Consider the following 15,977-nt stretch of genomic DNA (forward strand, 5'->3'; position numbering starts at 1 on the left):
AAGGTGGGGCAAGATGCTGAGGGAATCTGTATTATATCTGGAGGAAAGAAGTGGGGGGAAGGGAGCTCAGTGCACCCAGAAGACACCAGTGGTTGGTTGGAGTTGCATCTGTTCAAATTGCATAGCCTTTGACCCTCCATAAAGAAATGGGGAGGAATAATGAGCTGGAATAGCTGTCTAGAAGGAAAGGTAACCTGGGAACTTCATGTTGATTGACCACCCCAGCTCCCTGACCCCAAAAAGAGACTAGTATAGGGAGGCAGGTGAACATTACAGCTTAAACTCCCATGTTATGCTCTCCAGTAGCTATTCACTCAGACGGGGCTATTTTCATTCTGTTCTTAGTGTGTCCTTAGGGTGTTTTACGTTTCCTTTACCCCTTCCTTGCGCTCCTGACAATAATCAAACCTCCACTCCAATGCTTTTAGCCCCATAAGAGGAGCTCCCCTTGGTGTCAAGGGAGGGGTCCACGGGAGCATCTGGAGCCCTGACATTCCTTCTGTCCCTGGCCCCTTCCCCTCCTCTCTTGACCATCCCAGGGCCACTCTTGACCCCACAGCAGGAGACGGGATCTGTCTGTGATGGTCCATGTCCTTGCTGGTTGAAGGACCACTTCCAGTTTCCTGGAGCTCCATCCTTCTTTCTCATGCAAGGTGGAGTCATGAAGCAGGTGAAGGCTGAGAACACCTAAGGGCGACACAGAGAGGGGCGTGGATTCTGCTTAACATTTCCTGTCTGGATCAAAGTCCCTGCACCAAAAGGGGTAGTGTGTGGGCACAATCAGTTTTATGGAGCTGCTTTGAAAGGGATTGCTTCGTGACACTAAGGGCCCCTGCTCAATAAACAATTAAGCATTAAGAGAATTTAAACTACATACACTGAAGGGAGTAGTGGTGTGTTGGGCCCAAGATCTTGGATACAATATTCACATGTATGAGTGTGAGAAACTATGGGAGGAGACATAAAGTTTACAGCATGCTGTAGTCTCAGAGAAAATATCATGAAGATGCTATACAGATGGCATCTTACCCCCACCAAATTGGCCAAAATGTATAAAAATAGATCAGAAGTGTGCTGGAGATGTAAAATGGGTAAAGGCTCGTATATGCATATGTGGTGGGAATGTAAGAGAATTTGGGGACAACATATGTAATGAATTTTTAAAAATATTAAAATTTCCATTCATAAAGAGACCAGAAGCCTTCATTTTAGAAATAGTGCCGACAGAATTTTTTTTTAAAATGCAGGCCCCTCTTCATGTATGCAACAATAGCACTGGAAATAGCTTGCATGCATGCGCAAGCATCACTTCCAGTGCACTTCTGGCGCAGCGCGGCACCGGAAATAGCTTGTGTGCATGTGCACAGGCCTCCGCAAACCCAGAAGTGAACTGGAAATGGCGCTTTGCGCATGGGCAAAAGCTATTCCCGGTGCTGCACCGCACCAGAAGTGTGCCGAAAATGATGCTTGCGCATGCGCACAAGCTATTTCTGGTACAGTGCCGACCCGGAGACGGGCAGCCGCGCCAGTAAGAGCAGGCGTCGGGGGTCTTCAGGGGCCAGATAATTGGCTCGCTTGGTCCATATCCGACCCGCAGGCCTTAGTTTGGGGACCCCTGAGCTAGAACATAAGTTGACACATGGTGCAAATGTAACACAGTTTCCTAACATGCATACTAACACAATGTAACTGATCATGGTGAGAATCAAAGTTTAGTTAGCAATGATTATTGCGCATGTGTATTAAACATGCAATGAGGTAATGATGTACATGACTGGTTAAAACTGAAATCCTTTGTTTGAAATGTTATAAATACCCCTGCCCGGACCCTTGGGTGGGGTTGCAGTTTTGGGGAAATATTTGACTGTAACCTATTGCTTTGCAATAAACAACAATGGACTCCAAACTCCTCTTGTCTCTGAGTTTTATTGGTGTAACTCAGAAGATAAGCCATTTTTGGCTTACAACACTATAATCTTCAAATTGAAACAAATGTGAAAATAAATTTTGGATGCTATAAATTTTATCCTGGTCTGGTGAATGCAATGTCTTTTGTTTTGCAGCTGTGTGATTTGTGCTCATATTGTATTGTGCTGGTCATTGGCTATAAACAATAAAATTTATAGATAGATTGAACTGTGAAAATAAGTAATAAAATAATAAAATGACTTTTTTTTTGGTCCTAACTCCCAAATGGTGTGTGTGTGTGTGTGTCCTTGTGCTTTTGATTATTATTTCGGGGTTGAGGGTGGAGGTGTTTTGTTTTTTAAAAAAAATTTGAACCATGGTTTAATGTTTCATTATGTTTTTTATATATGTTGGAAGCTGCCCAGAGTGGCAGGGCCAACGTAATAAGATGTGTGGTGTATGAATAGTAAAAATATCTTTATGGAATGGGATGTCCCTATTTTCATCAGAGAAATGTTGGAGGGTATGGAAAGATAACGGGGCCTGACCCTGGCATTGGATGCTGAAGCTAAGTGGAAGCTGGACTCCTCCAACTATGCATTCTGGCTGCAGGGTGGCATCGTCCCAAATTTCAGGAATTTTTAATGAGGATTTAGAAACCACTGAGTGCACACCTGATCACAAGGAGGCTTATTAGTGCAACATAAACTTTATTTCCACTTTATCTTACATGGGGCTCAGATGGTGGCACGTGAAGAAGACCCCTAGAGAAGATTGCCAAAAGCTTATTCCCAGCTGCTCCAGAGCTAGGAGTGGAGCAGATATAATATTGTTGATCTATTTGCCCAGTCACGAAATTAAAAGACGCCTGCTTCTTGGGAGGAAAGCAATGACGTACATAGACAGCATCTTAAAAAGCAGAGACATCACCTTGCCAACAAAGGTCCGTATAGTTAAAGCTATGGTTTTCCCAGTAGTAATGTATGGAAGTGAGAGCTGGACCATAAAGAAGACTGATCGCGGAAGAATAGATGCTTTTGAATTATGGTGCTGGAGGAGATTCTTGAGAGTCCCATGGACTGCAAAAAGATCAAACTTATCCATCCTTAAAAGAAATCAGCCCTGAGTGCTCACTGGAAGGGCAGATCCTGAAGTTGAGGCTCCAGTACTTTGGTCACCTCATGAGAAGAGAAGACTCCCTGGAAAAGGCCCTGATGTTGGGAAAGATGGAGGGCACAAGGAGAAGGGGGCGACAGAGGATGAGATGGTTGGACAGTGTTCTCGAAGCGACTGGCATGAGTTTGGCCAAATTGCAGGAGGCAGTGGAGGATAGGGGTGCCTGGCGTGCTCTGGTCCATGGGGTCACGAAGAGTCGGACACGACTGAACGACAACAATTTGCCCTGACCGTTAAGAGCAGAACCTCCAGGATCAGAAGCAGCGGGCTGCAAATACGAGGGCAGGGGAGGCAGCAGGGAGATCTCGCTGCATGCACGATGCCTTCGCCTTGCAAGGGGGCGCATCCAGCCTTGCAGCCTCCCAGCGCCCAATCCACAGCCAGCGAGCTCCGATGCTCAGAGAGGCAGGAAACGGGGCCAGCCAGGGGGACTCGAGAGCGGCTGCACTTTCCTGTCCCCCCGCCGAGGAGAGCGGAGGAGCAGCGGCCAGTGGCCTGGCGAGTTTCCCCGGAGAGGAGCCGGATTCTGGTGCAGGGACGGAGCGAGGAGTCAGAGGTAAAGGATTGGGGGGGGGGAGCAGAAGGAGAGCACGTGCGCCTCGCCTGGCAGGATCAGGCCCCGAGTCTAGCCGGAGGCTGCAGGGCGCCCCCCAACCGGGCAGGAAGGAGAAGGGGCTCAGCTCGGGGGCAGGGCATCTGCAGGAGGGCACAGGGGCAAACATCTCTGGCTAAGGCTGGCACGGACCCTGCCTGAGACCCTGGAGAGCTGCTCCCTTCAATACTAGAGACGATGCTGAGCTCAAGGGGCACAATGAGGGGACCAAGGCAGCTGCTGCTTCGCGATGGAGGCTGCATATACTCGCCCACTGATCAGCGGCGTGCCTGGGGATTCTGTCTCCCTGAGTTTGCCTCCCCTCTCCCTGTCCCTCATCGGGGAGCCCCTTCCTCTTCCACGGTCCTCCCTCCGCTCCGACTGTCCTTCCCTCTCGCCTGCTTCTGCCTCCCTGCGGTGGCTGCAAGGGCGATGAGTGGGTTGAGGGGGCGGCAGCACAGGCACAAGCTCACGCTCTCCCACCGGCGGAGAGGGAAGGCGAGGAAGAGCAGGGCAGCAGGGAGGGGCCCCTCTCACTCTGCAGCCCCGTGGCACCCTTTGCACGCCACTACTTCTGCCCCCCCTTACCTCTGCCAGTGCCATTGATAAACCTATCGCCCTACTTCATGAATGGCCTTTTAAAGCTCTCTAAGCCGCCACCACCACCACCGCATTTTGTGGCAATGATGCCCATCAGATTCATTTAGCATGGAAATGGATGCTTTTGCCTGCCCCAAATCAATGTACACTGTGCCTACACATGGAGGTTCTGTTGACCAGTCATGCCTAAAAGGACAGCTAATATGTCTGTTCTCCAGAGATCGCATCTGATCTTTTCCCAAGCTATCAAAACCAGTGACCTCTTGGGTCTGCGTGTAAATAAGTGAGAGAGGCTTAAGCCTGTTTCTTTAAAGGTTTTATCTTCCACCTTCCCCAGTAGTACAGCTGAGGGTCGAAGCGGGTGACTGTTTTGAAAATGCAGAGGAAAGGAGGATTCTTTAGAAGTGGCATATGGAAATGAATTAATGGTGATAAAAACATCGAAGACAGTATTGTAAAAGACTAAGGAACAATTGAAATTAGTTATTAATGTTCAGATTATTACTCATTTCATTTCTATACTTCATATTTTTAAGGGGGGGAAATCCCAAAGTAATTAAAGAGAAATCTCAATGCAGTTTGTGTCCATAGGATGGCAAGAACATTAACTCTGTAGATCCAGGAGTTCTCTCCTCCTGATAGCCTCAGATTTTATTGTTCTTTCCTATAGAGCAAGAGGAACATTTATGGGCTTAAAGCTGCATTGATTCTGGAGGCCACATTCCAGTGAGCTGTGTGGCCAATGTATCCAAAGGCATGCACCATACTTTAAATATTGTTGGTCAATATTCCTTTTGTTTGTTTATTTCTTAGGCTGTACAGACACCATGCATTTAAAGCATGGTGCTTCCCCCCAGAGATTCATGGGAACTGTAGTTTATTGCTACAGTTCTCAGCACCCTTAACAAACCAGCTCGCAGCATTTCTTGGGTGAAGGCATATATTTTAAATGTTAGGTGGGTCTATCGCAGCCTTAGTCATGTACAAAGATCTGTTGTTTCCTTTCCAACATGCTAGAAGTTGCTGCCAGGATCAGTATTCCCTGGTCACTGAACATGTTCAGTCCTCTCACTGAGTTGTTTTTGGATTTCCCTACCACTGCCTTGGTCCTCCCACCCCCAAATATTATTTGTACTTCCGTAAACCTTGGGGTATCCTCGGGTCTTTGGATAACTTCCTCTCGTCCAAGGGTAGGGTCGTTTGGGCGACATTGTCATTCACAGCCTGAACATCAGAAATAGAAATAGTGATAATATATATCAAAATCTGGCTAATGGTTAAAAATGTGCTTTTGTTTTTATTCTTGACTTTTATTCTACACTGGTGTTTATTTCTTTTCCAGCAGGGTAGTGTAAAAATGGAAGAGCAGGGACCGAGGAGACCCATTTGAAGGGAGAGCCTGGAATCCAAAGGAAAAAGATCTCCTGCAGGCTAAGTTGAGACCTTCAGGGATCTTCTGCCTCAGGAAGATTTACGTCAGATTAAGCAGGAGCCAGAGGAGGAGGAGCTGCAGCAGCACTGGGATGCCCAGTGGCAGGATTGCCTGAAGACGATGCACCCCCCTCGTTCAAGCTGGGAAACCCCACAAGCTCCCAGTCCTCCCCACTCTGGGGATGGTGTCCTCCTGGCCTCATTCAGGGGAGCTGCGGATACCAGCCAGTGGCCCAGTGGGAGAGCAGGGGGGACAGACCAGACCCTGCTCCCAGACACTGAGGGGCTTCTAGGAAAGGTAAGTGACCTCCTCTCACCTTGGTTTCCAGCACCTGGAGGTCAGAGGCCCACTGCCTCTAGACATGGAGATTCTGTTTAGCTATGGTGGTGAATATTGCTCCTCCCTGCACTTTCTGTTAGACCAAACCTTATTATACATGGGAGGTTTGTAATCATATCTCCTGATGTTCTTACTTTACCTACGCAGCTGAAGCTACCGGTATGTCAGAAGAGTGGTCCTTCCACCAACCCCCATTTTACTCCTCTAAATTGCCTTCATTTCCAAAATGCTCTTTTCTCCCCACTGAGGTAAAAATCTTGGCACGTTAGGTATAACAACGCCTGATATACCCAACAAGATGAGGAACTTCTTTTTATATTCCTCAACAGCTGCAAGAATCCTAGTGGCGTCACATTGGAAGAATGAAACAACACCTAGCGAAAAAGATTGGTTTTATAAAATTTTAGAATATATTGAGTTGGCTTACCTTTCTGAAAAAAATTAAAGATAATCCAAGGAATAGATTTATTGAGGAATGGGATAGCTTTTTGTACTCCAATACGGTCCTTGCATTGGAATAACTCTTGTCCAATTCTAATATAATATAGTGGTAAAGCAATATGTGAAATTACATGAATGATCTACAGTAACAGAGTTGTCGATGTCAGTGTCATACTCTTTTTGACTTAAATTTATTTGATTTGGTTTAATGGAGAGATGAGATTGGGAAGTCTAACATAAATATATTAATATATAATTTAGCCTTCTTTCTGTTACGAATGTAATGGCTAATAAATATTATTTATTTATATACTATATAACAACAACAATAACAATAATTTATTATTATTACCCCGCCCATCTGGCTGGGTTTCCCCAGCCACTCTGGGCGGCTTTCAACAGAATGTTAAAATACAATAGTCTATAAAACATTAAAAGCTTCCCTAAACAGGGCTGCCTTCAGATGTCTCCTAAAAGTCTGGTAGTTGGTTTTCTCTTTGACATCTGGTGGGAGGGTGTTCCACAGGGCGGGTGCCACTACCCAAAAGGCCCTCTGCCTGGTTCCCTGTAACTTGGTTTCTCGCAGCGAGGGAACCGTCAGAAGGCCCTCGGCGCTGGATCTCAGTGTCTGGGCAGAACGATGGGGGTGGAGACGCTCCTTCAGGTATACTGGACCGAGGCCATTTAGGGCTTTAAAGGTCAGCACCAATGCTTTGAATTGTGCTCGGAAATGTACTGGGAGCTAATGTAGGTCTTTCAAGACCAATATTATGTGGTCTCGGTGGCTGCTCCCAGTCACCAGTCTAGCTGCCGCATACTAGATTATGTTTAACTATTGTTACAACAAGGCATTTTGGTTATGTAAGTATTTTTTAAAAAATCTTGGCACATCTTGCAGCCTCAGCACTGCTATGTGCAGTTCAAATAGAATACCACAGGCCTCCCTTGCAAGGTTGTTGCAAGATTTATTAAGATAAGGTTCAGATGACTGAATCGTAGCCTGAAAAGATGCTTTACAAATAGGCACAGTTTTTGAGGATTGTTCGGCAAAGTTACTTACTTCCATGTTACCGTGTATAGGATAGTGGCCTACAGTGTCCAAAAGCTATTTAACAATATTAACTCACCCAGTGTCATGAACACACCAGCCCAAACCCCAGAAATATAGCCTGACTTAGAGAGCAGTCAGCAACAGAGAGTTTCATGTTTTTCTCTTTTTAAAAAAATATATTTTTATTCATTTTATACCACAAGCATGAAAACAAATATAACATACATATAAAAACAAGATAAAAATACAAAACAGTCCGCAATACAAAATATGTATACTTTGTTATTCATAACTTTCCTCACCTAATAACATGACTTCCTCTAATCCCTTCCATCTGAATTTCATTACCAGTATATTTCATCTTTAGCAGTTATCCAAATTCCTAATTATAATATCATTCATTTATATAACATCTTTCTTTACTTCTTCCAACTTGTCTAACCATAAATTTTTCTAAAGCTATATTTAAATTAGAATCCTAAGCCTTTATTTACTTCCAAAATATTTTCTATTTTTCAAATATTACAATTTTTTTTTAGATAAACTCTAAATTTCTTCCAGGCTTCTTTCACCATCTCCTCTTTCTGGTCACGGACCCGTCCAGTCATTTCATGAATTCAAGCATCTTTATTTGCCAGTCTTCTATAGTTGGAATGTCCTGTGTTTTCCAGTTTTTGACAAGTAATAATCTCACAGCTGTTGTGGCATACAAAAAGAATCATATCTTTTTTGGGAATTTCTCCCCCTATTATTCCAAGTAAAAAGCTTCTGAGTTTTTTTAATAAATGTGTTTTTAAACACTTTTTTCAACTCATTATATATCTTTTCCCAAAAGTCTTTTACTTTTGGGCACGTCCACCACATATGGTAAAAGGTTCCTTCTTTCTCTTTACATTTCCATCATTTATTATCATATGTATGATACATTTTAGCTACCATCTATACATCATTTTCATCATATTTTCTTTCGACACATTACATGCGGTGAACTTAACTCCCTTTTTCCACAACCTTTCCCAATCCTCCAACATATATATATATATATAGACAATTTTAAGTGCATTACATAGCAGTTAAATTTTTTTCATCCTCTCCCCCTCCCACTGAGGGAAGCAATTATCCAAACCCCTCTCTCACAGGAGCAAATTTAACATATTTAACATGCAGAGAATCATTGCTTTAGGTCTGGCCCTTTTCCTTAGGGCAAACATTCTTCCTTTCCTCAGTTTCATTGTCAATTGACTTCCTCAGATCCCCCCCCCCCCGGTTGAATTCATTATCTATCCTCTTTACCAGTTTTCCTAATTCATGGTCAGATCTATTTTTACCTATTCACAATATGTTATCTCCTTATCTTTTAAACATAATCATACAATATCAGACTTAAGTCCTAATAATTTATACTCAACTTCGGCTCCTAAGTACTTCTGAAATTTTCTGAAACCCTTATCAAATTTTCCCCTACTTAAATTAGTTTTCTACTCCTAAATTCTTCTTTTTTCTGCACTCTTCCCTCCCTCCGGTCTCAAAATTTTTGGCTAATAATTCTTGACATTTCCCCATTACCCCAACATCCAGATCTGTCCGTCTTAACCATATAAGGAGAAAGATAGCAGAGACATATCCTTTTTAACCCACTCCAACCCTCACAAGAACCTGAGCCCAAAAGTTAAAACATGCTATCTTCGGTTTTCGTCTTATCTTTTGCAAAGTTGTTGTTGTTGTTCAGTTGTTCAGTCGTGTCCAACTCTTCGTGACCCCATGGACCAAAGCACGCCAGGCACGCCTATCCTTCACTGCCTCCCGCAGTTTGGCCAAACCCATGTTAGTAGCTCCGAAAACACTGTCCAACCATCTCATCCTTTGTCTCCCCTTCTCCTTGTGCCCTCCATCTTTCCCAACATCAGGGTCTTTTCCAGGGAGTCTTCTCTTCTCACGAGGTGGCCAAAGTACTGGAGCCTCAACTTCAGGATCTGTCCTTCTAGTGAGCACTCAGGGCCGATTTCCTTGAGAATGGATAGGTTTGATCTTCTTGCAGTCCATGGGACTCTCAAGAGTCTCCTCCAGCACCATAATTCAAAAGCATCAATTCTTCGGCGATCAGCCTTCTTGATGGTCCAGTTCTCACTTCCATACATTACTACTGGGAAAACCATAGCTTTAACTATACGGACCTTTGTCGGCAAGGTGATGTCTTTGCTTTTTAAGACTGCTGTCACCATCTGCAGTGATCATGGAACCCAAGAAAGTGAAATCTCTCACTTCCTCCATTTCCTCCCCTTCTATTTGCCAGGAGGTGATGGGACCAGTGGCCATGATCTTAGTTTTTTTGATGTTGAGCTTCAGACCATATTTTGCGCTTTCCTCTTTCACCCTCATTAAAAGGTTCTTCAATTCCTCCTCACTTTCTGCCATCAAGGTTGTATCATCAGCATATCTGAGATTGTTGATATTTTTCCCGGCAATCTTAATTCCGGTATGGGATTCCTCCAACCCAGCCTTTCGCATGATGAATTCTGCATATAAGTTAAATAAGCAGGGAGACAATATACAGCCTTGTCGTACTCCTTTCCCAATTTTGAACCAATCAGTTATTCCATATCCAGTTCTAACTGTAGCTTCTTGTCCCACATAGAGATTTCTCAAGAGACGGATGAGGTGATCAGGCACTCCCATTTGTTTAAGAACTTGCCATAGTTTGCTGTGGTCGACACAGTCAAATGCTTTTGTGTAGTCAATGAAGCAGAAGTAGATGTTTTTCTGGAACTCTCTAGCTTTCTCCATAATCCAGCGCATGTTTGCAATTTGGTCTCTGGTTCCTCTGCCCCTTCGAAATCCAGCTTGCACTTCTGGGAGTTCTCAGTCCACATACTGCTTAAGTAGTCTTCCATATATCCTTCTCATGACAGAGTGCATACCAAACTGGTTGCCCCTCTTTTCTTTCCTTTTGCAGTATGAAATTTCCTTTGTCAATTCCGTCTTCAACATCTTCCTCTTTTTGAAGCGTTCCTTTTATATCTACGTCCACACTGCTCCTTCCTTGTTTATTTAACAGAAAGTCTCTGGCTGGTTTTTTCTCTTCCACTTTCTCCTCCCCAGTTGCTCCTGGGACTGGAATTGTCACTTCCATACTTTCAATATTTGTATCCAATCCTGAATTCTGAAAAGTCAAATTCTAGACTCTCACAGTCTGTTCCATCTGATTCACGTTCTGTGCCATCTGTTGCAAAAGCTCCAAAGTCTTTTCCTGAAAGTCCACAGACCATTTTCCCTTTGTCATATTCCAGGTCAAAAAACAACTCTAACATCCAAACAACTCCGCTGTGACATCCGCAGCCATTTTGCCTTTGTTTCTTGCCAAACCTTTCAAGACCACCTGATAGAAAGAGTAATACTTTTTTTAAAATCAAATTTCACTCCATATAAATCCAAAATCAATCCCCCCTTTATTGGGGAAACAGTTTAAGAAGTTCTCCTTATTTTTTGACAGCCGCCTCGGATACAATGTTACACTGTTCCTTCTGTTTCAACTGTCAGGGACCAACCTCCATTATTTTAAGTCCCTTCCTGTGCTGAATTGTCTTAAAGCCTTTTAAATAAATTGCTACTCACAAAGTCCAAATTCTGGAGAAATTTAGCACTCTTTTCTGCCAGCAGCTGCAACTTCTCGCTGCGAGGGTAGTGCTTGATCCACAGCACCCGCGCCTTCTACCCCACTCACTCTCGGCAGCCCTTACTAGGGCTTACCGGAGAGCAGGGGAGGCGCACTGGGTGCCCGTCAGATCCCACGTCTCCAGGACGCCCTTCCTGAAGTTCTTCTGGGGGGTCGTAGCACAGTTACGACTCCCCCCTCCAACATTATATTGTGCCCTACATCTTTTGCCCAGTCAATCATCACTTATTTAACCATTTCATCTATTGTGTGCCATTCCAGCAGTAAATTATACATCTTAGAAAAGTTTTTAATATCAATGTCTAGCATTTCCGTTTCCAGTTTGGATTTTTCTACAGCAAAACCAATTTTCCTGTCTTGCTTATACATTTCTTTTCTTTTTTTTTTGGCCAAATCATGTTTATTAGGGTTTCCAATACAACAGAATCACATAAAACATTCCAAATTATTTATCCAATTATCAAATAAAAAAAGAAAAGTTCCAAATCAACCGAATTATTATTATTTTAGTTTTACTTAATGGCTTCCCATGCTTCAAATTTTGAAGGTGTCTCATCTTAACTATTGTCCTTTGTTTTCGCGTTCCAATCTTTTCACAGCCTCTGATATATTCCAACAGGCAATATAAATCAAAGCAAACAGTATCTCTGTGAGGATTTAAGTCCATATTTCTCCAGTATACAGTCCCTTCCCCTTTGACGAGCTGAGTCCAAAAGCCACATATAAAGAATCACCATCTTCTTTTTTGTATTCCAAATATTTTTCCACATTTATTATGCACCCGTGTGCACCCACTTACATCTTGTAGGAGAATTAGCCAGTCGTAATTGAAGATTCATATATTTAAAAAAGATTTGACACCTTCTCCTTCCGATTTCTAGCTTATGCAGTCCTGGCAAATTCCAACTGCGTCATTTCTGGGCAGTCGACCAAATTCTTCCAATTAAAATCAGTCAGTGTCCAAGGGGTTCCTCTTTTGCCAAAATCAACAGATAAAAATGCCTTTTATCCCCTTCCAGATGTTAACAATTACTTTCTCCTCTCATTAGGACAGCGTGTTTACTTTTCATTAAGTCCCGCATAGTTCTTGTATATAATTTCAAATCTTCTCCACCAAATTCGAATTATCAGTCTTTCAGATCTCACTTGTTATATATAATAAAGTTGGATCTTCTGGGGGGGGGTATTTGCCCGTTATTTAAAATATTAAAGCAAAATACAATCACAGAGTCCGGGGCTCCCCCCCCTTCCGTCCCGCTTCACATACCAATATGGTGATAAAAACTTCTCTTCTCTTCTTAATAGTTCAGTGGCTGAGTTTTTTAACAAAATACTTTTCCCTCCTTCGTTTGAAGCATGCCCAAGACTTCTCACTAATTTATATTTTACAGCGTTGGGAATCTTGTACGATCGGGCCGGCCGCAGGAGTTCCTCTCCCCTGGGTGCTCTCTGCCCTGGCCCCCCTGCTCATCTCCCCATAGGGACAGAGCAGGTTTAAGGGGCATCTGCGGGCAAGGCAGTCCTTCCCACACTCCTGGGAAGGTAAGGGAGGCTGCATACTCCCATTACAGCCTTGGGAGTTCCCCATGGGGATCAGGAGCGATGGTATCTTTCAGCCATTCCTGTCCATGCCAAAAACCGGAAGCCGTCTTGCTTATACATTTCATTGATCTGATACTATTGCAACCAGTCATTCAATTTGTCTTTAGGTTGGTCATACGATCTCAACTTAAATCCTCCATCCTCCTCCTCCAGCAGATCCACATATTTTAACCATTTATTTTCCATATTCAACTTTTTCTTGGCCTTCGCCTCCAAAGATGATAACCACCTAGGAGTTTTCTTCTTCTAAGAGATCTTTATAACTTATCCATACATTACACAAAGATTTTCTAATTATATGGTTTATATGGTTTTTAAAACCTTTGTGCGCTGTTATCCTGTCACACCATAAATATGCATGCCATCCAAATATGAGTTTCATGTTTCTCTCAGGCAGCTGAGAGCTGACAGCTGCAGACTCCCACTCCTCTTGACACTGAAAGGAATTTAGATAACACGATAGCTGGAAGCAGGCTGCAACAAAGTCAAAGCTCTCAAGAGGCACAGGCAGGCTCGTAGAGCAAGGGAGGGAGCTTTCCTTCACCAGAAGAGGAAGCAGCTGAGCCAATGAGGCCAAAGAGTAGACGAATGGGAAGGGTTTAGACAGAAAACAAACCAAGAGACGCAAAGGTCATAGGTTCAGTATATTCTGCAGACGCCGGAAGGATTCTTCAGAAGGGTCAACTTGAGTGTACTTGATGGATGCTCAACGGCAGCTCTCCGAGGCTAATTGCTTGTTTGGCAATAAATCTTCAAGTTAATTATGACTTGCGTACTGTGTTATTGTGCTGACAGCCTTGACTTCTGACACCCAGGATTTCTGCCAGTCAGCTTCTCTAGCTTTTCATGATGTCCTAATATGCATCCCGATCTCTGTTCCAGGAATTGTTACCTGTGGAAGATGTGGTTATTAAGTCCTCCAAGTCTGAGCAGGATCCCTTGGACACAGAGAACATCCATCTCTCTGCAAAGGCTGAGGGAGAGAGTGAAGAAGAGGCCAGCTTTCTGGGTAAGGGTTGGGGTCTGGGTCATTGGGTGCTTTTGCAATTTGCAGAGGGTCCAGCAGAAGCCATTTCCTCTCTCCTGCCTGAAATTCTCAGACAATGGGAATGCCAGAACTTCTGAGTTAGCCTTTTGCAACATAGTACCCTCCAGACATTATGAGATTCCAACTCCTCTCACTCACAGCCAACATGACCAATGGAATGATGGGAGTTGTAGTCTAACAACTTCCAGAGCACATCAAGTTGGAGAAGGATCCTGTGGGAAGAAAGCCCAATGATCAGCCTTTAAGCAGAAAGTAGTTCCAATGTTAAATTCATGGAGAGAGAAGAGGAAGAAACATTACATCTCTAGGAAGCTGACATGCTTTCTGTGATGAAATGATTGACGCGGCACAATACTGAATTCCTCCCATAGTTTTCTTCCCCATGAGGTTTTGTGTGCCATTGGTATACACAGAAGCATTGAATTTGTAAGCATGTCTTGCACAGTTGTGTGCAGGGAGGGCTAGGAAAAAGAAGGATAAGTGAATTTTGTAAACTTGCCGATGTTACAGAATGGGGTTGTGTGTGAGAGGTATAATATTTTATAGCACCCCTGTAATTTTATCCATCTCTAAGCTTACTTGGAGATACTGTGGTACAAATTTGGTACAAATTTCAAAATAAGTACACAAAGCCAACAAAGAGACTCGCACGTTTATAGTGGCACCAGATTTACTCGCCAAGAGTCCACTTTGTCAGAGTGCAGCCCACAAAAGCTTAGGCTACAACACATTTATCAGCCTTTCAGGGCTACAAAGGAGAATAAACAGAAGCATAGTTAGTCTAAGTGTACTTACCGGTAGGTTGCAATATTCTCACAGTTGCATGTGGCATAGCAACACTTAAGTTTTACTAATTACTCAGAGACGATACGGTTATTTGAACCTGAGATCATTTCCTCACTTGAAAGTGAAGAATACAGAGATGCTATAACACATTTATCAGCCTTTCAGGGCTACAAAGGAGAATAAACAAAAGCATAGTTAGTCTATGGACTTCCATCCTAGAGGAGAAAGTGACAGCCAGCAACTTGGATAGCTTGAAAAAAAGGATTAGACTGATGTCTGTGCTCTGCCCTCCTGGTCCTAGGCAATAATGCTTTTTAATACAGTGGTACCTTGGTTCTCAAATGGCTTAGTTGTCAAACAACTTGAAAGTAAGTGTTCTGGTTTGTGAACCTTTTTTTGGAAGCCGAACATGCTCCTTTTTGAGTATTACACTTCCAATATGAGTGCCAAACTTTTGTTTTCAGTGCCACACTTCCGTTTTCAGTGTTGCACTGAGGTCTGTCTGTTTTTTATGTTTATTTTCTGCTTTTTTGTTTTGTTTTTGTGACTGTGTGGAACCCAGTCCAGCTACTGATTGATTGATTGATTGATTGATTGCCTGCGGAAATGGATAAAAGCTACAAAACCAAAAGAACCATTAGCAGAACAACAATAGAGATAAAGAAGCAATTATTCCCAAGCCTGAAAGTGCTGTCTGTTTAAGTGGTCTGGGGCTTATTTATTTCACAGTACAACTTTTGTTTTTGCTATTTATTTTACATTTTTGTTTTGGAGGCTTTTTTGGTTCATTTGTTTTTGTGACTGTGTTACTGATTGATTGTGTGATTGCAGAAATGGATTAAAGCCCCCCATCCAAACAATAACTAATATCAGTGCAGGTAAGAAAAAAAGTAATTTTAATTTTTATCATCTACAATACTGTCTTATTTATTTTATAGTACAGTACATTGTTTATTGATTTCATTTTATGGATCAATGGTCTCGTAAGATTGTAAAGTTCATGTTAAAGTACTGTTTTAGGGGTTTAAAAAAATGTGGAATTTATTAATCCATTTTGCATTATTTTCTATGCGAAGGGACACTTTTGCTTTGGAACGCTTTGTTTTAGAACATCCAGAATGGATTAAGTTTGAGAACCAAGGTACCACTGTACTAGTTTCTGGAAAGCACAAGAGGGCAGAGGGCTATTGTGTTCCAATCCTGCTTGCTGGTTTCCCACAGGCATCTGGTTGGCCCCCGAGAGAACAGGATGCTGGACTAGGAGGGCCTTTGCCCAATCCAGCCGGCTCTTCTCAGGTTGTAATATTCTAATATTAGGTTGCAATATTC

At 43.1% G+C, this 15,977-nt stretch overlaps 2 protein-coding genes across 2 annotated transcripts in view; one reads left to right on the forward strand and one right to left on the reverse strand.

Moving 5' to 3' along the window:
• LOC117042654 (oocyte zinc finger protein XlCOF6-like) overlaps positions 1-15,977 on the reverse strand; it is a 663,370-nt gene that overhangs the window by 454,019 nt on the left and 193,374 nt on the right. The window lies entirely within an intron of this gene.
• LOC117042423 overlaps positions 3,468-15,977 on the forward strand; it is an 88,466-nt gene continuing 75,956 nt past the window's right edge. Inside the window, 3 exon segments of the mRNA XM_033141970.1 lie at positions 3,468-3,640; positions 5,619-6,005; positions 13,697-13,823. Of these exon segments, the coding sequence (XP_032997861.1) occupies positions 5,829-6,005; positions 13,697-13,823 (304 nt within the window). The 5' untranslated portion in view covers positions 3,468-3,640; positions 5,619-5,828.

This window comes from Lacerta agilis, chromosome 2, assembly GCF_009819535.1.
Source record: "Lacerta agilis isolate rLacAgi1 chromosome 2, rLacAgi1.pri, whole genome shotgun sequence".
Taxonomy (NCBI): Eukaryota; Metazoa; Chordata; class Lepidosauria; order Squamata; family Lacertidae; genus Lacerta; species Lacerta agilis.